General features: G+C 41.2%; 1 protein-coding gene across 1 annotated transcript in view; it reads left to right on the plus strand.

The window, feature by feature from the left end:
* LOC126088285 (odorant receptor coreceptor-like) overlaps positions 1 to 24990 on the plus strand; it is a 121014-nt gene that overhangs the window by 24508 nt on the left and 71516 nt on the right. The window contains exons 3-5 of the mRNA XM_049906448.1: positions 7644 to 8170; positions 16015 to 16114; positions 20490 to 20594. Coding sequence (XP_049762405.1) covers positions 7644 to 8170; positions 16015 to 16114; positions 20490 to 20594 — 732 coding nt within the window. The remainder of the gene's footprint in view (positions 1 to 7643; positions 8171 to 16014; positions 16115 to 20489; positions 20595 to 24990) is intronic.

Below are 24990 nucleotides of genomic sequence, written 5' to 3' on the forward strand. Positions count from 1 at the left end.
AGAGAGAGAGAGAGAGAGAGAGAGAGAGAGAGCTCACAGCTCCTGCTTTTATATACAAGGAAAAGAAATTACGGCGACTCCCTTCTACTTGCTCTCCAGTTGCGATACATAAACATTTCTCTGGAACATTCTTAATCGGAACGGCAAAAAAATACATTCCTTACATTAAATCGTGACCTCTTCTCTTTACTTTACAGATTTATTTACACAGTAAATGTATTTTAGCCTTAATTAAAAGATTGGGGCATAGTCTATTAATTATTCAAAAAAGTAACTTTTCAGCGTCTACAAAGGGAATCTGTCTATTCTACCGATATAATGACTTTCTAAATGCATAGGACGCATTACAAACAAACCCACGTCATCCCTAGATCACGTGACCACTCTGCCAATGTATATTGCCAACACAAAATAAATTCTGCTCATCTTAATGCGTACTCTAGAGATATTACTACTGTATGGAGTTGAAGGCTGTCGGCATAATTCACCTGAAAATTTGGATGACAATATAAAAGTGGAAATCGATCCGCCCATATTCTAAACACGCTGAAAGCGGTAACAAAGACCCAGCATTTCTCACACCATATGCGATTACAAAATGTGTCGCAGAGAGAAGTCTAATGTTCTATGACACGAAAGTTTACTCACTTGACCTTCACAATGTGCAAAGCTAGAAACAATCTATACAGAATGAAGTTGATTCAATGAGCCCGTATCAGTATCGTAAGACAAAGCATCGATACGACAAGGAAAATTGACACGTCCTATCCTGACAGAAGCAAGAAAGGATTTCTGTATGTCCGGCCCCAGTAAAAGCTGATCCGATAGTTCATAGCTACCAGTTCCCACCAAGAGATGTGCTGCTCCAGCAGATAGATGACTATAGAATTTCGAAGCTGACAAGGGACTATCGTAGCTCACGCTAATATGCGTTCGTAAGAATAAGTGTTCGTGTAAAAGCAGACGCCCTTCAATGTAATGTTTTCGAAGTCCGTTCGCATAGACAAGTTTTACGCAGGAGTCGTTTAGAAACGGTCGAATTCAGTATCACAAGGAATGAAAAATCGACTCACATTTTAACTCTTGTATTAGTAATACGGCTTGCGATCCAGTGGGCTGAGTCAATCTTTCCTCTTCTTTAAGCGCAGATACAGGCAACATTACTCGTCACTTGTAGCCTCTAATAAGATCCCTCGACGATTCTCTGGCCACTTGCTATTCTGTGACTAACGAAAATCGTTCAGCACGCCAATTTCTTACGTGGTCAACTTGTACCCAGTTGTTGATAGCTTACGGTGAGACGCTGCGTAAAGAGAAAGCTCATCGTCATTGTTAGTAGTATTTTTCACGTTATGCATTGCCTTTACATGCACTGTTTGCAACTGTAGAAATACTGTTGTTGAAAACAGAGACGTTCACAATCAGCAGGGGCAGCGTGTGCCCTTCTAAATAGTCGAAAGTGTGTGGACTATGCGGTGAACCCATACTTCTGTAGAACTGAACACAACCCGAGCACGAGTCGATAAAGACGAACTGGGTCGGTGCATAAGTTTGTGCTGTTTTTATAGTGTCATGATTTTTTTTAGTACAGTGTACAGTATCTTACATTATAATACAATACACAATAACAAGACTGATGTACAGGCAGTTATGTAATCGCCAGCCTCATTAAAGATGGCGTGTACTGGAGGACAAAATTATGGAAATGGAAGAGGATGTAGATGAAGATAAAATGGGAGATACTGCGTGAAGAGTTTGATAGAGCACTGAAAGACCTAAATCGAAAAAAGGACCCTGGAGTAGACAACATTCCATTAGAAGTACTGACAGCCTTGGGAGAGCCATCCCTGACAAAACTCTACCATCTGGTGAGCAAGATGTATGAGACAGGCGAAATACCCTCATACTTCAAGAAGAATATAATAATTCCAATCCCAAAGAAAGCAGGTGTTGACAGATGTGAACATTACTTAACTACCAGTTTAATAAGTCACGGCTGCAAAATACTAAAACGTATTCGTTACAGACGAATGGAAAAATTGGTAGAAGCGAACCTCGGGGAAGATCAGATTGGATTCCGTAGAAATGTTGGCACACATGGGGCTTATCTTAGAAGATAGAGTAAAGAAACGCAAACCTACGTTTATTGCATTTGTAGACTTACAGAAAGTTTTGACAATATTGACTGGAATATTCTCTTTCAAATTCTGAAGGTGGCAGGGGTAAAATACAGGGAGCGCAAGGCTATTTACAATTTGTACAGAAAGCAGATGGCAGTTATAAGAGTCGAGGGGCATGAAAGGGAAGCAGTGGTTGGGAAGGGAGTGAGAAAGGGTTGTAGCCAATCCCCAATGTTATTCAATCTTTGTATTGAGCAATCAGTAAAGGAAACAAAACAAAAATTCTGCGTAGAAATTAAAATCCACGGAGAAGAAATAAAAATTTTGAGGTTTATCGATGACATTGTAATTTTGTCGGCGACAACAAAGGACCTGGAAGAGCAGCTGAACGAAATGGACAGTGTCATGAAAGGAGGATATAAGATGAACATCAGCAAAAGCAAAACGAGGATAATGGAATGCACTCGAATTAAGTCATGTCGTGCTGAGGGAATTAGATTAGGAAAATAACTGATGATGGTCGAAGTAGAGAGGATATCAAATGTAGTCTGGCAATGGCACGGAAAGCCTTTCTGAAAAAGAGAAATTTGTTAACATCGAGTATAGATTTAAGTGTTAGGAAGTCGTTTCTGGAAGTATTTGTATGGAGTGTAGCTATGTATGGATGTGAAACATGGACGATAAATAATTTCCTATTATTGAATCCCAGTGTCCCATGACTGTTAAATTTACGTTTCCCTTCACTATCTGAATAATATCTTTTATCTCATCATACATTTCTTCAATCTCTTCCTTATCTGCGGAACTAGTGCGCTTATAAACTTGTACTACTGTGGTAGGTGTGGGCTTTGTGTCTATCTTGGCTACAATAATGCGTTCACTATGCTGTTCGTAGTAGCTTCCCTGCGCTCATACTTTTTTATTCATTATTAAACCTATTACCGGCCACTGTGACCGAGCGATTCTAGGCGCTTCAGTCTGTAACCGCGTTGCTGCTATGGTCGCAGTTTGAATCCCGGTCGGGCATGGATGTGTGTGATGTCCTTAGGTTAGTTAGGTTTTAGTAGTTCTAAGTCTAGGGAACTGATGACTTAAGATGTTAAGCCCCATAGTGCTTAGAGCGATTTGAACCATTAAACCTACTCCTGCATTGCCCCTATTTGATTTTTGTATTTATAACCCTGTATTCACTTGAACAAAAGTCTTGTTCCTACTGCCACCGAACTTCACTAATTCCCACTATTTATAACTTTAACCTATCCACTTTTCTTTTTCAATTTTCTAACTTACCTGCCCAATTAAGGGATTTGACATTCCACACTCCAATATGAAAAACGCCAGTTATTTTATTTTATTAATTTATATTGTTAATATTTTACCCAAGAGGACACCATCATCATTTAACCATACAGTAAAGCAGCATGCCCTCGGGAACAATTACGAATGTAGTTTCCCCTTGCTTTCAGGCATTCGCAGTACCAGCACAGCAAGGCCGTTTTGGTTAATGTTACAACTCCAGATCAGTCAATCATCCAGACTGTTGCCCCTAAAACTACTGAAAAGGCTGCTGCCCTTCTTCAGGAGCCACACGTTTGTCTCGCCTCTCAACAGATACCCCACCATTGTGGTTGCATCTACGGCACAACTATCTGTATCGCTGTGGCACGCAAGCCTCTCCACCAAAGGCAAGGTCCATAGTTCATGGGGGGCTTGGCAAGGTATGGAGTCCCAAACAGAACAGATAGCATTGCAGTGTCAGGCATGTGCAGAAAATCTCTCCTTGGTCCAAGTCGCAATCTCCATGGCGACGTATGCACACAGACTTTCCGGGACCTTTTTGGAACACTCATTGGTTGATTTTGGTAGACTCTTATAACAAGTTTCCTTTTGCTGTGGCAGTGAACTCGACAACGCCACGTATTACAATTCAGGCGTTGTTCTCAATTTTTCGCCTCGATGGTTTGTCTGAAGTCATAGTGTCGCACAACGTCCCTCATTTAACGTCAAATGAATGTGAATCTTTCTGTGTACGCAATGGCATACAGCATCTAACTAGTGCACTGTTCCATCAATAGACAAAAGGCGAAGCGGAATGTTTTGCCACAACCTTCAAACAGCAGATGGCCAAACTTCACACTTTACGCATTAGGGATCAAGCATTGCAACTAATTCCCGCGTTCTATCGCTCGCATTTACGAGATGGACCATCGCCGGCAGAACTGCCTCACGGCCTCCGCCATCGGACACTGCTCCACTTGCTCCACCATCCTCAACATCTGGCTTTGAAGGAAGGCCGGAAGTATCGCTTCGCACCGCATGATATTGTGTTTTCCAGGGGTTTTAGCAGCAGAGGGTGAGCGCGAGGTGAGATCCTTCGTCGATTTGGTGCATGTAGGTATCTCATTTCAGGCCCAAACGGATTGCAGCACCGACATCACGGTCACATTCGCCACAGTCATGTGCACGGTGATACTTCTATATCACTTCCCACAGATTCACGGATCCCGAGGACGGCTCGGGCACAGCAGCCGCCATAGGATGTTATCACCACATCATGAGACGACCCCATGAAGACGGAGCATTTACCTCCTCCGTTTCAACTCTTCCGATCGATGGAGCTGGACCCGCTGACGCCACAGCAGCTAACGCATTCTAAATCTTGTTATGGGCCTCAGGAGTTGGACGCGTACCCATCTGGTCGTTTTCTGGCGGACGTTTCTGCCAGATGGCATAGTACGACTGGAGGTCTGCCGTCCCCTGCAGCTCCAGCTTCCAGTCCATCGCAGCATCCGCGCTCCTGCCTCCTCAGCATTTGTCGAACTCCCTATACGACGACGGTCCGTCGCTTTGGAGGGGGGGGGGGGGGGGGGGAGGAGAGGAGGAATGTTACGGTGTAAAGTCAAGCTCCAGCACGCCAGGCGGGAATGAGAGAGCAGAGAGGGATGTGACAAGGCGTCAGCTAATTGTATGCCAACTGACCCCTCTCCAGGACGACAACGTGACAGCAGCGGTCTCTATACGAAATGACATAAGCGCCACGCCGGACATGTCGCGGCCCAGATCTGCAGTGTCATCAAGACTGGCAACTAAGACAGAAGCGTCAACACACTTATTTTGTCTGTTGCCCTTTGCTTCCAGCTCATCTGTTTAACACATAGTTAAGTGCTGTATTTTTTCCTTTTCGTAATAAAAACTCATCCATACTATTTGCTTGAATGTTGTCTAGCAATCCGAGAGAGTAGGTAGACACCCCACAATTCGACGACTAGGCAGGATTCAGCAGTGCCTATGTTTTTCTTTCGAACTTCTGTGATTTTCCTCTTCAAGTGTACTGCTTACTGAGCTATTCTTACTGCTCTATCTATAGGCTTAGGGAACTTCAAGCGCACCTCGTCATTCCTTAGTACTTCCATATACAATTTCTTTGCATATTGATTCTTCCTGAGTAATCTCTCAAACTTCAGCCCACTCTTCATCACTGCTACATTGTGATTTGAGTCTATATCTGCTCCTGCGCACACCTTACAATCCAGTATCTGATTTCGGAATCTGTCTGACCATGATGTAATCGAGCTGAAATCTTCCCGTTTCACCTGGCCTTTTCCAAGTACACCCCCTCCTCTTGTGATTGTTGAAAAGAATATTCGCTATTACTAGCTGAAATTTATTAGAGAACTCAATTAGTCGTGCTCCTCTCTTATTCCTTGTCCCAAGCCTGTATCCTCCTGTAACCTTTTCTTCGACTCCTTCCGCTGCAACTGCATTCCAGTCCCCCATGTCTATTAGATTTTTATCTGCATTTACGTACGGCATTACCCTTTCATATCCTCACATATTTTCTCTGTCTCTTCATCTTCAGATTGCGGACGCAGCATGTATACCTGAACTATCGTTGTCGGTTTTGGTTTGCTGTCGATTCTGATAAGAACAACCCTACTACGGAAATGTTCACAGTAACACATTCTTTGTGCTACCTTCATATTCATAACGAATACTACTCCCATGACACCATTTACTGATGCTGTTGGTATCACCCTATACTCATCTGACTAGAAATCCTTGTCTTCTATCCATTTCACTTCACTGTCTCCCTTCTATATCCATCTTGAGCCTTAGCATTTATCTTCTCAGATTTTGTAGCTTCCCTACAAAGTTCAAGCTTGTGATATTTCACGTCCGAACCTGTAGAACGTTATCTTTTCGTTAGTCATTGAAACTTTTTCTCATGATCACCTCCAACTTGGAGACCCCTCTCGGAGATCATAATGGGGGACTATTGCGGAATCTTCTGCCAATGGAGAGACAATCATGACACTTTTTCAGTTACACGCCACATGTCATGTGGATACACGTTATGGATCTTTAACGCAGTGGTTTCCATTTCCTTCTGCATCCTCAAGCCGTTCATCATTGCTGATTCTTTAGCCTGTAGGGGCAGTTTCCCACCCCAAGTACAAGAGACACGAAAAAAGCACTTCAGAGTGCGAATCATTTCCCGAAATGCATCGTGCACAATACACACAAAATCATGACTGATAGCAGAAAGAGTTATTTTATGAAAAAATCCATTACTTTTCCACTCGCAGGTTTCCACTTATCATTATAAAAAAAATTCTTTCATATAATTCTATAGCAGTAGTTTCCAACTGGGGGATAAAATGAAATTTTCTGAGAGGTCAACTCGGAGGTGCTTTGTGACTGTCACTAGAAACATCCTGCATTAACCGCTTGTAGACACAAAAATGCATTGCTTCCACCACTATACATCAAATTAGGCTTGTAGTTTGTAATGCTGTCCACGCGGTAGATCCTGCGTACCTTCCTGTGAAATTTCCCTTCTTCAGTTAAGAAAAATTGAAAGCTGTAATTTTTGTTGTTCGTCAGATTTACAAATTGATTAAGAATCGTGAATTTGAGTGTACAATGAATGTTAAAGAATTGTGTTCATTGACTGCTTTATGTTCTTCACTGAAAATTGTCTATGGAACAAAAAGTAAAACAAAAGAATTACGAAACAATCTGGGAAATTATAGGAAAGGATGGTGAGAACTTTTTCATCAGTACATGGAGACGGAGAGGATGTACCAGGGAAGATGGAATAAAAGCGCGATGGCTGACTATTGTTGAATCTTAAGAGAGACGAACGTTCAGTGAGGAAATAAAAAACGCGAAATTTCGAAAATTAAGTGTAACACACTACTGACAATGCTGGCAAGAGTACTGCGTATAGTTGTCTTTTTACTATGTTCCTATAAAAATAAGCAATAATTATTATAAAAATATAGAACTTGATTGAAATTTTGTTTTAATATGTGTGCTACAGCTACTTAAATATTTAAAATCTTAGACCTCAGATTGTGAAATGTTCTTATGTGATAGAAAACAAATTAGAGTAATTTTAAAAATCGGCTTTACTAATTGATTATAGAACACTTATTTGTACGAAATTGTGTGAGAGAAATATTAAGCCTGGTTCGTGTTACCTGTAGTTCAATGCAGCTGTTTAGCTCCGATCCTCTGCAGGTGGTGGCAGGTGTGTTCCCAGTCGTGGGGTGGGGCCTGGCCCCCGTACTGTCGTGCGCCTTCTACTCGGCCAACTCGTCTTTGCCATGTGGGAAGACACCCTTCCCTGTGTGGCTGCCACCAGCCCTCCAGGTGTCTCCAGGTTACGAGGTGATGTACATCACGCAAGTTTCTAGCCACCTGGTGACAACCAGTACGACCACTGGCGTGAATCTGTTCTTCATCAACCTCATGCTGATGATCGCTGCTGAACTGGATGTCCTCAATGAAAACATTTCTGATGTTCGGAAGGCCACTGGTAAATCAGCTGGTGGTGAAGTTGAGGAGGGCGCAGTAGCATCCTATGTTTTCACCGCTGATCGGCAAACCGGCACACAGAACGTGTTCGGAAGACGAGACATCTCAGGTGGCGTGCAGTGGTCGGGCTCTGTTCAACGTCACCCGTCTGGAGACATCATCATTGATCCTGATGATGAGATGTACCAGCAGCTAGTAGTGAACATACGGCATCATCAAAATATAATCGAGTAAGTTATATGAAACATCAATCAACATTTCAGCTATACATCATAATACTAAATTGAGTAAATACATTGTTGAGCCAAAAGATTATGAACAACTGCTAGCCGGCGCGTTGATCCATCTTTGGTACGCAATACAGCAGCTAATCTGTGGGACATGGAATCGACAACTCCTCGGTAGTTCTCCGGAGGTATGTGGCACCAAACGTCTACGCAGAGGTTATGCGGTTCCCGTTAATTATGGGCCGCTGGCTAGTGGACGCGGATCTGTCGTTCGATAGCATCTCATATGTGTTCCTCTGGGTTCAGATCAGGCGAATTTGTGACTAAGAGCCTAACGTGAGATCAATATCATGCTCCTCAAACCACTGTAGGAAGAATCTGAGTTATTCACACCGATTGTTTTTATACAGGGAGACGCCATTACCTTCAGGGAAGCATGAAAGGATGCAAGTCGTTTGCAAAAATAGTCCACAGCTGTGGTGATGTCTTTGATTACCAACCCATGTCCCTTGGAAGCCCTTGTGAACCGTATAATACAACCGCCAAAGGCCTGCGTCCATGGCACAGTGAATGTTTCGAACAACCGTTCGGCTGAATGATGGTATCCGGACGCGACCATCACCTGATGTAACGCGAAAAGCCATTCATTGGATCAGGCGACATGCATCCATTGACCCACAGTCCAGCCTTGATGTCTGTGAACACTGCGGTTGTAATTGACGATGTAGTTGCATCAACAAGTGAGCATTTAGGGGACAGCTGCTGCAGAGCCCCATCTTCAACAATATGCGCTGAACGAAGAGCTCGGAAACACTTTCACCTGCACCAGCGTAGTACCTTGCCATCAAATCTGCCACGCCGGCCGGAGTGGCCGAGCGGTTCTAGGCGCTACAGTCTGGAACCGCGTGACTGCTACGGTCGCAAGTTCGAATCCTGCCTCGGGCATGGATGTGTGTGATGTCCTTAGGTTAGTTAGGTTTAAGTAGTTCTAAGTTCTAGGGGACTGATGACCTTAGAAGTTAAGTCCCATAGTGCTCATAGCCAGCCAGATCTGCCACAGATCTGTCCCGTTCTACACAGCGGTTAAGCCTCCATCTTCCACGTCCTGTCACCGGACGTGACCGTCTGACACCTTGTTGGCAACTCGTCATCTTACCATGCTTCAACCACTTTGCATAGATGCTCACGACAGTAGCGCACGAGCGGCCAATTGCCTTTGTCATTTCTGAGCTGCCCGTTCCCAGTTGCTGGGCGATAACAGTCTGATCTTTGCCACTCCTGTCCATATATTTCCCAATTTGCGACAAGGCATCGTCACTAGAACGGTTCCTCATTCATCTCAACTCCGCTTACGTACTTTCGTAACGTATCAAGCGCCTGCAGCGCCAACAGGCAGCATTTCATCTCGTGGTTGGCATTGGTCATAATGTTTTGGCTCTTCATTGTGTTACAGTGAAACTGGTTGTGTTACTTTAAGACGGATCGCTACGTAACGATGAGTATGGTCTGAAGGTGGGCAGTGCCTGAAACAGGTAATCTTGAGATAATAAAACAGCGATCGACAGACAGGAAAAAGTGTATTTTCTAGATAGTGTGGCGGATGCCTTTCTCAAAAGGAGGAGGAATTTGTTTGAAAGTTATTTCATAGCCCCAAACCCTAATGATTAAGTTTAGCAAAACTGTAAGTTTGCTTTCTAATTTGGTTTGGCTGAAGCGCCTCATTAAGGGGCATAACTAAAAATCCCAAAGAAAATTATGTTTCCGATATAAAAGTCATAACTAGTTCCACAGCTTCAGGCCTGACTTCAATGACCGCTCTAACTCCCCTAAGTAAACAGTTGAACAGCAAACATTAACACAAGCGCTAAATTATTTTAGCTGACAGCACGATTTGAAAACTGCAATCCAATCAAAATTACTTGGAAGCAAATAGAGCACACTTTCATGTCAGCTGATTTTGTAAAGGAAATGAAGAGCTAATGAGGACCAGAAATGAATTATTTTTTCTATAATATTGCCAGTACTGAGCGTCTTAGAAGAAATGTTTGTAACAAACAGCTTCGGTAATAGCTGCAACAATTTGCTGATGATGCGGCGCTGTATGGAAAAGTGCTGTGATTAAATAACTGTTCGCAGATACAGGATGACTTAGACACAATTTCTATGATGTGTGATGAATGGCACCTTGTTATAATTTTAAAAAATGAAAGAGTAAGCCGGTGCAGAAGAGTAGAAAAACAATCCTTTAGTGTTGGAATACAGTAGTATTAGTAGCATACTGCGCAAAACAGTCACGTCAATTAAGTGTCTAGGCGTAATGATACGAAACAGAGTGAGTACGGGTTGAATGAAGTAGAGAAGGATAATGAATGACTTAATTTTATTGGGAGAATGCTGGGACACTGCAGCTCATCTATAAAGGACACCACACGTAAAACAGCAGTGGAGATGTGGAAACTCTACCAGAAGAAAACAACAGAGACCGCCTTGACAATTTTAACACAACAGAATTTGTATTTTAAACGGGAATTGCCCTGCAGATCAGTCATATATATATAAATCTCCATAATAAGACAGAGAATGTAATAAAATTTGTCCATCAACATACGTGTGTGAAAGGCTTTCTTCAGTTATGGAAGTAAATACGTCACGATTATGTGGCAGCCTAACAGTGAAAATGTGTGAAATTGTCTGCATCTGTTAGCCGTTCGTTTGTACCATATTAAAGGTTATGGCCCTAGTGATCCAAAAATAACTGACTAATATCCGAAAACTTTTTTCGTTCGTGATATGTGTTGTTGAGAAGTATGAAATCTGGTGAAATTCAGTGCGACTGCATTACCATTTAAATGCGGCACATCCGCAGATTCCACCTCTTCCCCCTCCTCATGTGGGGGAAGTGTGCAGCCAGCCAACAGCGCTTTGGCACGCGGGCAAGAACCATTATTGTATGCCGATTTCTTTGCCGTCCCTACTTTATGAGGTAACTGTATCGTTACAATAATAGGACGTTAAAATTTGAATGAGAATTTGGTTTTGTTGTGCATTTAACGTGTACATCTTCTTCTTTTAGATGCAGCTCTACAATTTCATCTTTTATATATGGGGCAGTCAAATTAAAACGAGACAGCTGGAAAAAAGCAAGTAAACTGTTCATTATTTCAAAAGTAGTCTCCATGTTAATGCGTTTATCCGACTGTGGAACGAGAAGGACAATGCCTTCATGGAAAAGTGGTGGCAGCTGCCTACGGAACCCTGACTGTACCAAGGTATGCACCTCTTCACCAGAAGCAAATCGATATCAATGAATGTCTTTCTTAAGTGCTCCAGAAATATGGAAATTGCATGAGGTGAGATCGTGAATTTATCGAAGATGTGTAAGGGCTTTCCAACACAACTTCTGCAGCGTAGTCTAAACTACCTTGCCAACATATGCGCAAGCATTATACTGAAACAGAGGGACTCTATTTGTCAATATTCCTGTGTGTTTGGACTACGCTGCTGATGTTTCGCAGGGAAGCTCTTACAGTCCAGAATGTCTCCCTGCGTGATTACCATATCTTTGGTGCCTGAAGAAAGACTTCCGTGGCCATCTATTCCCTTCGAAATAAGAGATTCTCACCTGTTCATTAGGTTTTGTAGGCAACCATAAACATTTTCTCACGAAGACAGTAAGCCTCATGTCTCAAAGTGTTAACAGTAATGAGAATTTTCCAGATGTCTCGTTTCCATTTGACTGCCCCTTATACGTCAAGCAGAGTATTACATCGCCGACGTGGGGTAAAACCAATGCAAGATATCATTTACTGTCGGAACAGAGAAGAAAAAGAAGTTCGCAGAATACGAAAAACTCCATTTGACACTCATCAAAAAGATTCACGAATATTACATAATTAATCTTTCACGCACAGCAGTGTTTGGCACTATTGTAAGACCCACCTATTGTTTGCTGAACCCGTACGAATGCTCTTCGGGCCATACCATTAGCGACTCTTTTGTTTTGAATAACATACTATTATCTGTTTTCAATTACTGTTTAGTATGCGCTTGCAAAATTAAATGAAATATCATTCATAAATAAGAAACTACATTTATCATAACATGTACCGGACGATTTTTCTAAGTGGGACAAACTGCAGGAAACGATCCCTAAGACGATAAGGAGCAGGAAACCTGATATGTACATATGGCCGGAAACACATTCCAAGAGAGTTACACCCACTTGCAGGCGGCGACAAAAGATCTTTGGGTGTGTAGGTTTCAATGATTGAAAGAGCTCTTGAAACATCAGACAATTGGGAATTTTCTGTCTCTACTAGTGTCTTAAGCCGTCGGCACACGGATCGTGTTGTCGAACGCCAACGTTGAGCGTGCGGAGTTGAACTTGCTGCTGAACGCTCAGAAACGATGCGACATGTGCACACGATACGTGGGCTCCTATGTGGTATACGCGATTGCAACGCGCTCCAGCGATCGTTGTGGGCTATATCTGGCTCATGAATCACAGTGTTTACGGAATGGACGGGCGTAAAATTCCTATATTAGTTCTATTAAAACTTACTTTCCTCACTTGTCCTTCTAGTCAGGCAGTTCTGTCTGTGGTATTCATAAATTAAAACTTCGATATCCGTGAAAACAGGGAAAGTACCATGTCGAGTCAATAAGGACATAGGCTTATAAAAGTTCCATTACAAATGTGCAATACAAATTTACAATAGTTCTCCACGTATTATAAAAATTATCTCATCATTCTCACTTTTTAGTAAAACGTTAAGATCATTCATACTTGATCACTGTCCGTATTAAATAGCATAATCTCTACAACAGTTGAATTATAAAACTTAAAAGGAAAAATGGGCGAAATATCTTACTGCACGTAGTGCAAGATATCCTGTAGATTAAGCCAACAGAGTAAACTCACTCGTCAAAAGGAGTGTACATTTTTACTTACGTAACATCGAATATTATCGTATATACTTAAACTGATAAAAAAGTGTCAGAAGGTATGAAAAACACGAAGGTTAGAAAAAAAAATAGATTCGGTGCGACGTCAACCACAAACCAACAATGTTATTATATTACGAGTCCATGACGCTACTTATAGCGCTAATGCGTCCACTGCATTATTTAGTATATCTACATCGCTACTATGTCCTAAAGCTTCACTCGTAGCTAAATTACCAATTGAATTTTAATTATAACAAACTGTTAAAAGAACAATGCGTTTTTAATGGATCCTGAACATATCGTTGCCCTCAAATGGCATACTCTCATAATACGCAAGTTACAATAATTATTTTACCACGAATATGACGTTTGTTGTATTTCATTAGAACGAATCATACAATTAACGGCTGTTTCAGAGAGCCTCTCGGAGTGCTAATGCTTAGAAACGGTTTATATACATATGAGGTTCAACTGAAATCCAAATGGCGCCTCACAACTCTGCACCGAAGGGACATGGCGTGCTTGTGACGTAGGTAGCGTTCTGCTGTCTCGTAGATCAACGTTCAAGCGCGCGTTCAGAATATCTGACCTATTAGATATGGCTCTGCCCGTTCGGAAAGACTCACCAACGTGCTATTCAACGCTCTGACTTCAGAAACTCGGCACGCTGAACCCTCAACGTTCGGATGCACGGTCCATGTGCCGACGGCTTTAGCTCCACTCTCAACAGGTCAGTGGCCTGTGAACCACCATCATGTAATAGCCAAATTATTCTTCGTACCACTAAAGGCTTGTCTTCCAGCAAGGGAGGCAGGGTCATCCACAAGAAGTGCAGATATGCCTTGTCTAAAAGACATTGTGGAAGGCGCCATAAAGGTAGTCTCATCTGTGAACAAGATGAATGACAGAAATCCCAATGCTGCACATAACCCCATATGGCGAGAGCAAGGAGCACGTAATGCACACAGGAATACTGAGAACATGATCATTTTGGTGGTCCAGGTGTTATGGTGTGGGGAGTCGTTATGATGCATACTGACCTCAAAAGTCAACGTTATTGTGTTACTGTACTCCTTTCCAAAGCGCATCGTTCAGAGGTGCATTCAGTCCTGACTCTTGACCTGAAAGATGTTTTCTGAGTGATTGGCGTGACTATATCGAACACAACACGTGGAGGAGCCCTTGGCACTAGAGATATTCGGAGAATGAACGGGCCTGCCCGTTCCTCTGACTTAGATCTCATCAGGCACTTAAGCCATAAGTCGGGGACAACTGCTGGACGGTATATGGTCCATGTGCATGAGTCCACATGCACAGACGACCATCCAGCACTTGTCAACCGCCTTGGTGGGTGAATGCAATGCCCTACCACAGGAGCTACTGACCAACTTCGTGGCCTGCGTGGGAGGACGTTGTAGATCAATCACTGCTATCCGTGGTGATCACGCACTCTGACAGTTACCATGTCCCGTCATTTTTAATGTCCAGAGGACGGTAATGAATGGCGGTCACTCCAGTAATGTCTTTGAATGAAAATGTCTTTTCCGTTCGTCTCATTTAGTTACCCACCGTATTATACTGTTAACGCAGTTCATTATGGTCCAAGTTTCATCGTGCTATCTTACTTGAGAGTGTGACACCATGCAAAAGTTACTTTCGTCCTTAAGTGTTGCGCAACAGTGTATTTATGTAGTTCACTGAGGACATTAGTTACTGTTCTCGGTACTTTTAAATTCCTCGTGCTAAGCCACAAGTGACAGATCGTCAGAATGTCAAAATTAGTTTTTGTTGGTTTCAGGCATCTCAAAAATATAAAAGTGGAAAATCATAGGGGTAGTATTGACCCCTGAGGTAGTCTTTCTTGCTTATAAGATTGTTCTGGGTTACTCATCAGTAGTAAGCCAGATAATCGATTTGATTTAGTGACCGAAAATAGAAACGTATGCAATTTCAAGTATCTATAAAGATGTCGTCCACGATGAAAGTCATCTCAGCGATGGATGAGAACTTCCAATACAATGAGTCACTCAATACAAGTCGAGCAAGGTGCTAGTTTTAACATTGGTCACATAACAGCACATAACAGGTGATTACACCATACTGTAAAATTACATAGTCTTTCGCGACCCATTAGTTCTGTTAAAAATTCTCGGTACTCACACTTACAAATATTGCGTCTCGATCATGGGAAAGACTATGGAATTTAGAATGCGTGAACACCTCTAATAGAGATGAGTCAATAACACTAAGTAGTGCGTTGGGGTTTTCACTTTGCACTGAGATACTGCACGGGAGTAAGTTCCGGATTACAAATAACGGAAACGATGACGCTGCGAGTGGCGTGACGCTCATCGTTCAGAATAGAATCCCTGGGCGCAGTGACCGTTAGTGAACTTATGCATCGTCGTTACATCTTCAACAGCAGTTACTTTCCTGACAATGACAGCCGCGGCTATTGTCGAAAGCTAGCTTCGACCATTAATGCTAGAAAGGCATCGGCGACATTTAATGGCAGACTCTCATGTGTCCGCATCACCTAACCAACCAGCGGAATACGATCATTAGTTTAGTAGACTACAGGCTACTCACGTTTGTCGTGAAACATACTGCACCGTTATTTCTGTTCTTTTCTCTTTTTCCTTATTCCAATACTTGTCGTTGTGATTGCTGTAAATTATATAAACATCAGTGTCTTGTCTCAAACCAATGTATTTGTAGCTCTCTGTCACCTGTCAAATGTAGCCCATGAGAAATATGATATTTTACTTCTCTACAATGGTTTTACATCAGCAACATTTTTTTTCGAAATGTTAACTTAGCTGCAAGAACTATTGTCTCCAAATTTTTTATAACTGCATATTTATACACAGAATTATATGTGTATTTTGTTTCTGTTTCAGGTCTGTCACACTGCTGCAAACGGCAATGGATTACCCAGTTTTTATTCTCTTATTCATGAACATGTCTACCATATGTGCGAACATATTAATCATTTTTGTGGTACGTGTAATATGACAAGCGTATGTTGTTACTAAAGCCATGTGAAACAGAATTAGGTTGCATTTTCTTATGTTTACAACTGTGTGATTCATACGAGAACATATCACTGGTGATAATACGAGCATAATTCTCGACATCCAACTCACGAGGGACAGGTATTTCTGATACACGAAGAGGTTTCTAGAGCTTACAGGGGTCAAAGATAATGCTCTGATAATGGATATAACTTCAGCTCAATATAGGTAGGAAATTTTGATCTAGATAACTGAAGTGTCGTAGGTAAACATTTATGAGGATGTTGTGAACAATGAGCTTGATGATCGTCAAGATGCTATTAAGAGTACTGTTAACAAGAGGACATACCACGGAAACACTTGGAATGTTGAAACATCATCACTGTGAAGGAACGTCACAACAATCCTACGAGATCCATCCTCAGCTACCATGGATCCGAAGCGACAGATTAGCTTCGACCGGTCGATAAACACAAGTGGTCAAAGTAGTAGTATTCGTATTTGAAAAGAAAGGTAAAATGTGAGTCACTCAATCCGTTAACAGGACCTCTAGTCTGACGAATAGTGCAGTCATTCGTTCGCCGTCGCACTATGATGGAGACTACCCAGCATGCCCTTGATAACACACCGAGAGGAACTGGGGCTGTCTTGGACAGTCTCGAAAGAGAATAAATTCCTACCCCTCTCCGTGATCGAACCCGAGATCTCCAGGGCGGTGTCCCGCACTCTACCCCCACCAACATCAAAACCAACGCAATAATAAAAGATAATATTATTATTCGGAGGAAAATATGAGGGTTTGGTACATGTTATACAACTTAAGGTACTTGAACCTGGTTAATCTACGACGTCTTCATGGCTGTTCCATCTGAGGTAACTTACGTTAATCCTTTGTTGCCTGATAGTACTTAAAAGTACCAGTAAGTTTTGACTCTCATTATTTTCTCGTGGTGCAGTTTCGTGATCTGAGAGCCTGTCGGTACGTAACAGTAACTCTGCTCTACTGTTTCATAGATGTTATTATGAAATACATAGACCCCTCTGGCTATCAGAGCTTGAAATTGTTTTTTGCGCCCTGCTGTGAAAACAGAAGATTGTATGTGCTTGTTTCCATGGTGTTGCCTGAATTTGTGCGCAATTTATTGAAAGTTCCGTTGAGTTTTCCATTGTAAGTACTTACCTTCTTTGTTTTTTATAATAGTTTGAAGCATTACGTTACAAGTGAATGAGATAAAGTGGAAAATATAAAGCGGACTTATTAGTACCGTCAGGTTGTGCGAACACTTTATTGTAGCAACAGTGCGTTACCTCTCACTAGTTGTTCCGTCCACATTTTCACACAGATATGGACGAATATCGTAAAACTGGTGGCTACTTTCGGCCTTTGAGTGATGCAGAGATTGAAGCAATTTTGTATGAGGACATTCCCTCTGATATTACAGAGGATACTGACATCAAATATGATGACGAAAATGTTAATAATTTTGACAAAGCTTTTTCGTGCAATTTGCAAGAGGCAGATTGTGAAACAAACTCCTCTTGTTCGGATAATGATGCCTCAGAGAGTTCTTTGCCGTTTACACCTTCACCTCAATGTGAATAGGGGCCACACAGAATGTGGAGAGACAATCACATAGTACGGTAAATTCATGCGAATTTAAAAAAAAAATCAGAAATATCATATTTTCGGTAATTACTTTTCTAATGTAGAAATATTTAATATTTATGTAGAATAAAGTACAAGTTATAAAAATTGGAGCATTTTTCTGCGCATGTTGTGATTCTGTCCATGGACTCTGACGGTACTTCTGAGTACCAGGAGTGAAAAAAGCTGTAAAAAATAAAATAAAATTTTACAAAAAATCCTACCGTCATTTGAGGCGACAATAGCATAAATTCTGCAAAGAAAATGTTAAAAAGTAAATTTTTTCTTATGTCAGGAAACAAAGGGTTAAACATTTATCGAAATTTCTAATGCATGTAGCAAGTCAGTATTTTTTATTTTCTCGTGACCATTATCAAGTACTAAAATAGCGTAGATTTATGTTATTCGGCCGCTAGTCCAGAAACTGAACCCAGTTCTTTGCTTTCGTACGTTACCAGACAACGCCTTAATTCTGAACTCGTGGTCAGATGTTTTCTCAGTCAGCATTTCTATCCTTCTGTTTTAATATTCACTGGAGTCATCCCGAATATCTTTCTAGATCAGTGTAATGAGAGAAAGTAAACCCAATAGAAAGTCAGTTGCTTTGGGAGTTCTGGTCAATTATGATCTGAAGAACGTCCTCTGAGTATAGAATAACTGGAAGATGATACTTGTAAAGTGAGGCTTTGAGAATACTGCGCTAGCTGGACAAGAGACAACCATTTTTCGACTGGATAGAACTTCGTTGCAGGAGACATGAACATACACTTCGGTGTATGTGATATTGTCACAGGTGGTCATAAAAATAGTGTTAGTAGTGTTAGAAACTTATTAAAGATTATTAAAAAAGTACTACTCTTGCTTTACAAGCCAATGGGGTCAAGAACGTTTTTCGGAGAAACTTTTAATATTTTTCGTACACTGCACTATTTGCCCTAGTTTTTCATTTATATTGATAAACTCTAGTTTTATACATCAAAATAATCGACAACGAGTTGCAAAACAGAAATTTAATTTCTTAACCGGTTTCGGCTACTTAGTGCCCTTCTTCAGAAGATTATACCTCTCGCATTACTTGCGAGTGTCAACAACAACATGCATACATGTCTACGGCATTTTGACGTATGCCTCTTATCGTTGACTCTCGAAAATAATTCCACAGATACAATCTTCTGAAGAAGGGCAGTAACAAGTGCCTGAAACCGGTTAAGAAAGGAAATTCCTTTTATGCAACTGGTTGCTGATTATTTCTATAGAAGAAAAAAATTATACTTCTCTACATACGATCACAAACAGTGGTTCATTATTGGGATCATAAGTGATGTAGAATTTCATCCATTTGAAGAGTACACTCTGTTGGGAAGCTCTTCATTTGAAAGTCAACAATATACAATTCTCTACTTTCAGAAAAGCATTGTTCCTGCACAGCCTGCTTTCTTTAGATATCTAGGATGTTGTGCTCTCTCTCCTAGTGTTTTGCTAACGACGGTTTGATCGAAATAAACGATTTTTAAAAAAGATAAGAGACTATCCCAAGCTCAGTAAACATACGGAACATCAAATAACAAATGAAAGCAGTTGAAGCTTTTCCGACCTCTTGTTGACGCCTTACTCGTTTGCGCTCAACTCGGAAGTTCCGGCCGGCGACAGTTCACATTTCTGACAGACAACAGCATTGTAAATACGGTTTTGAAAACATTTACCTTTAGCACGAATCTATCAGCAATGTGTCAACGCCATTAAACTCGTCATTTCACTCCGCTACGAACTCGAGGCTAAAACCGGATAAGGTCAGAATAAAAACGTAACACTAGTAGCACTTATACACTGACCTTATGCAGTATATTTTTATTTTCTAGACACGCCTTGGAATAAATGCTCATGCCCTATGATATTTTGTCTGTCATTGGGGTGTATGTTTCCTGTTAACTCTTTCACTAGCGAATATTTATAAAGCGTTTCCTGTGTACAACTGATTCAATCCGTCCTCTGCAGAACAAACTGCGCGACGTTTCTAACAGACTGTGGTCGAGATACCGACGCGTAGCAAAGGCCAATATGAAACCTAACGACTGTTAGAAGCTGAAGAGAACTGTCTCAAAAATTAAACATTAAAGCTGTAAACAATTCTGTGTGACAGCGATATTTCAGAACAAACTAAAATTCCTATTCCATTTTCTATATGCTGTAGAACGTTTCATGTGTGCTGCAATCGTGCTCTGAATGCACACCTAGTATTTTAATTTTACGACACAGCGCAAAGGACTTACGTAGGGTGATAAAAGAAAGTAATGTTACAGGTAAATTAAAATTTATCATCGTAATACTCTGCTGCGTATTACATAATGAATTTCAAGGCGAACAACAAATTTCAGGTAGTAAAATAGTTCGATATTTAGCCACGTTAAAGAGATTTTACAAGATATTGTGGTCTCAAGGCAGGTATATTCCATCTTTACCGATCTCACTATGAATAAAAGACTGTTCATTTCTTTAGAAAAAGGGAAGTAAGCAGTACTGTATTCATACAAGTATATCATACACTATTAGTCACAATGCATTTCCAATATTACAACATACCCCGGAACAAGTAATGGGACAGGAGCTATACACCGTTGTCTGAATCACATAGTCTATTCTATCAGTGCAGTGAATTTCAACGTCCATCCTTCAGTATCATTAGGCTTACTAACAGTATGTACTATTGTTGTTTCAGAACGGCATGAATCCTGCGTCAGCCCTCAAGTCTGTAGTGGCAAGCCTCTTTTTCATATCTGAAACTGCAATTTACTGCTGTTTTGGTCACATCATCGTTCAACAAGTGAGTATGGGAAACAGGTACCACTTTCTCTATGTTAATAGTAAACCATTGATTTCATTGGTAGCTTAAATCAGAGTATTGTGTTATACTAAGTCTGTGTCTTGAACACTACACCTGCTCCAATAATCGCATTTCAGAGAATATAATATACTGTGATTTTCAAACGCGTATGTTTACTTGTAAAAATAAGAAATGCCAACAGCCATACTTTTTATATCATCATCATCATCATCATTTAAGACTGATTATGCCTTTCAGCGTTCAGTCTGGAGCATAGCCCCCTTATCAAGTTCCTCCATAATCCCCTATTCATTGCTAACATTGGTGCCTCTTCTGATGTTAAACCTATTACTTCAAAATCATTCTTAACAGAATCCAGGTACCTTCTCCTTGGTCTGCCCCGAGAGTAGATCGTAGCTGAGCGCTCACTGCATTAGCTTTGCTACACCTCGCTTCCAGTTCTTTCACTATGTTGCCATCCTGTGAGAATATGCATCCTAAGTACTTGAAACCGTCCACCTGTTCCAACTTTGTTCCTCCTATTTGGCACTCAATCCGTTTATATTTCTTTCCCACTGACATTACTTTCGTTTTGGAGATGCTAATATTCATACCATAGTCCTTACATTTCTGATCTAGCTCTGAAATATTACTTTGCAAACTTTCAACCGAATCTGCCATCACAACTAAGTGATCTGCATATGCAAGACTGCTTATTTTGTGTTCACATATCTTGATCTCACCCAGCCAGTCTATTGTTTTCAACGTATGATCCATAAATAATATGAACAACAGTGGAGACAGGTTGCAGCCTTGTCTTACCCCTGAAACTACTCTGAACCATTAACTCAATTTACCGTCAACTCCAACTGCTGCCTGACTATCAATGTAAAGACCTTTAATTGCTTGCAAAAGTTTGCCTCCTATTCCATAATCTCGTAGAACAGACAATAACTTCCTCCTAGGAACCCGGTCACATGCCTTTTCTAGATCTATAAAGCATAGATACAACTCCCTGTTCCACTCATAACACTTCTCTATTATTTGACGTAAGCTAAAGATCTGGTCCTGACAACCTCTAAGAGGCCTAAAACCACACTGATTTTCATCCAATTCGTCCTCAACTAATACTCGCACTTTCCTTTCAACAATACCTGAAAAGATACCTGCCCAAGGCATCCACAGTATTCACCAGCAGTTTTCCTGGCCTGTCCAAAATACTTTTCATTTCCTTCTTACCTCCCTTTCGAAGACTGCTAATTACACTCCAGAATGGTTTTCCAGCAGCTTGACCCCTAGTCTCCAACCTGTTTCCAAAGTCTTCCCAAGATTTCTTCTTGGATGCTGCAATTATCTGTTTGGCTTTGTTTCTTTCTTCAACATAATTTTCTCTGTCTACCTGAGTTCTAGTATGTAGTCGTTTTTGATACGCCTTCTTTTTCCTTTTACAGGCTGCCTTGACTGTGTCATTCCACCAAGCTGTTTCCTTCCTCCTACCTTTACACTCTACTGTTCCAAGACATTCTTTAGCCACTTCTAGTACTGTGTCCCTGTACCTTGTCCATTCCTTTTCCAATGACTGTAATTGACTACATTCAACTAACTGGTACCTTTCTGAGATCGCTGTTATGTACTTGTGCCTGATTTCCTTATCCTGAAGTTTCTCCAATCTTATCCTCCTACATAAGGACCTAACCTCTTGCACTTTCGGCCTCACAATCCCAATTTCACTGCAGATTAAATAATGATCAGTGTCATCAAAGAATCCCCTGAATACACGTGTGTCCCTTACAGCCTTCCTGAATTCCTGATCTGTTATTATATGGTCAATGACAGATCTGGTTCCCCTACCTTCCCAAGTATACCCTGAATGTTCTTATGTTTAAAAAAGGAGTTTGTGATTACTAAGCCCATACTGGCACAGAAATGCAAGAGTTGTTTCCCGTTCCTGTTGGCCTCCATATCCTCTCCAAATTTACCCATAACCTTTACATACCCTTCTGTTCGATTTCCAATCCTGGCATTAAAATCACCCATGAGCAGAACAACTACATCACTGAGTGCCTCATAAAAACTATCCATCTTATCTTGATCTGCCCCTTCACAATGCGAATATACTGACACAATCCTAATTTTCTTGTTAGACGCTGTCAGATCTATCCACATCAGTCGTTCGTTTACATACCTTACTGCAACTACGCTGGGTTCCATTTCTTTCCTGATGTAAAGCCCTACACCCCATTGTGCTATTCCTGCTTTGACTCCTGACAGGTAGACCTTGTATTCTCCCACTTCCTCTTCTTTCTCACCCCTCACCTGAATATCACTAACAGCTAAAACGTCCAGCCCCATTTTACTTGCAGCCTCTGCCAGCTCTACCTTCTTCCCAGAGTAGCCCCCATTGATATTAATAGCTCCCCGTCTCATTACCATTTGTTTGCCAAGTCGTATCTTAGGAGTCCCTGGTTTGTCAGTTAGAGGTGGGACTCCGTCACCTCCAAAGGTCCGAGGCATTTTGCTCTGATTGTTGCCAGCATCATATTTAAAGTACCAGGAAAGCAGGTTGCTAGCCTTACTTGCCCCGAGTCCCATTGAGTTTTATCCCTAACGGTTGAGGGACTAACCGGTGGATTTGGTAGTCTTTGCCGTATGAGCACAAAGGTGACCACGGCTCAGAATATGTCCGAGATGCCCAGCCTTATTCCAAAGTAACTGGTATCCCGACTGTCGGGACCACTTACTTGGGCACTCATACTTTGCCCATGGTTCATGAACTAGGACATGACTACAGGAACCCACACCATGAACCACATACTTTTTATAAAACATATTAATTCCACGACCTGTTTCGACACTTCATTTGTGTCGTCCTTAGGCCTCTATGCATACTGAATGGTGATACCCAACCCTCGGTGTATTAGGATGGGTTCCACGTATATCCACTGGTCTCGTGGACTTCTGTTTACACAATGTGTGCGCTGTAGCTGTCTAGCAACTGCCTGGTGGAAAGTATTATAATGCACATACATTAAATTGTTACAGAATTTAGTGATAGTGTTATTATACAGGAATATTTCTATTGTCTGGGATTTATGTATGTACTTTATTCATTTGCAGAAACCGTTAAACACTAATCTCTACGCTACATGTAATGCGTTCGTTTAATAGTTAAGTTTCAAGGACGACCTTTTCCACACATTGTCTACCCCAATGGAACAACAGTCATAAGGACGACCTTCTACACACGTTCACTACCCCGTGGGAACAGTAGTAATATTGTTATTTTTTATTCTGTTTTAAGGTTTTATAGACAAGATTAGCATGTATTCTTGGTTTTCAAATGATGTATTGAATTGTTCATTGAAACTAAACTCGCCTTGTGTGTGTTTTGTCGTGTTGCGCTCTCTTGAGTCTATTGAATGTCGCCTTATTTATTTGTAAGTTCTTTCGCCAGTCTCCCCAGATTCTCTCCAACTCCAAGTCGACGTAGTGTAGCTGAAACTTTCTATAATAATTAGAATGACTGGAAGGCGCAATATTTACGTTCGGGTCTCATCTAATTATTTGTCACAGATGGATGCACGTTTCTTTTTTCCTTGAATACAACTTTTACTCTTACTATCGAGTTCTAATACGTAATGTTCGCAATTATAAATTCCCTTCGTCTTTGTCATTACAAGAACAAAAGTGGAGTCGGTAACATTACATTCGACAACAGAGATAATATAAACCAGAGATAATGCAACGATAATGTTCGCTTTCCTTATGCAAGGAGTAACGTCTTTATTTCCTACACACAGCACGGTACCTGACACAGTTATTTCAGAAATTAAACCGGATGTTACACTGTCACGTTGACCATCCCTCAGAAACATTGATTGTTTCGTGATTAAATGTAGCCTTTGTGTTAACTCGGTGTGTAAGCTGTCTCCATTCCACATTTAATCCAAATCCATGCAGCCGTTTCAGTATGAAGAACAAACCTACCTACCCATGTACACACTCACAAAAATTCGCATTTATATATAAGACTGGGAATTCAGGAGGTTATCTCCATACCGGTACATGTCCATCCGTTTTCTTAATATTTTAAGTACTTCAGAATCTCCACTGTATTTTCCGAAACTGCAGATATTGAGTTTAAATACACTGAAGCTGCAAAGAGACTGGTACAGGCATGCGCATTCAAATACAGAGAAACGTAAACAGGCGGAATACTGCTCTGAGGTCGGCAACGCCTATATAAGTCAACAAGTGTCTGGCGCAGCCGTTAGATTGGCGCACTCGTGAATCCATGATGACTGCACTACATGAAGCTTCACACATCGCCTTGGCCCTTCAACACCTACATTGGACTGTTGATGACCTTTCCATGTGCGTGATGTTCACATCTCAA

The sequence above is a fragment of the Schistocerca cancellata genome, chromosome 1 (genome assembly GCF_023864275.1).
Source record: "Schistocerca cancellata isolate TAMUIC-IGC-003103 chromosome 1, iqSchCanc2.1, whole genome shotgun sequence".
Classification (NCBI taxonomy): domain Eukaryota; kingdom Metazoa; phylum Arthropoda; class Insecta; order Orthoptera; family Acrididae; genus Schistocerca; species Schistocerca cancellata.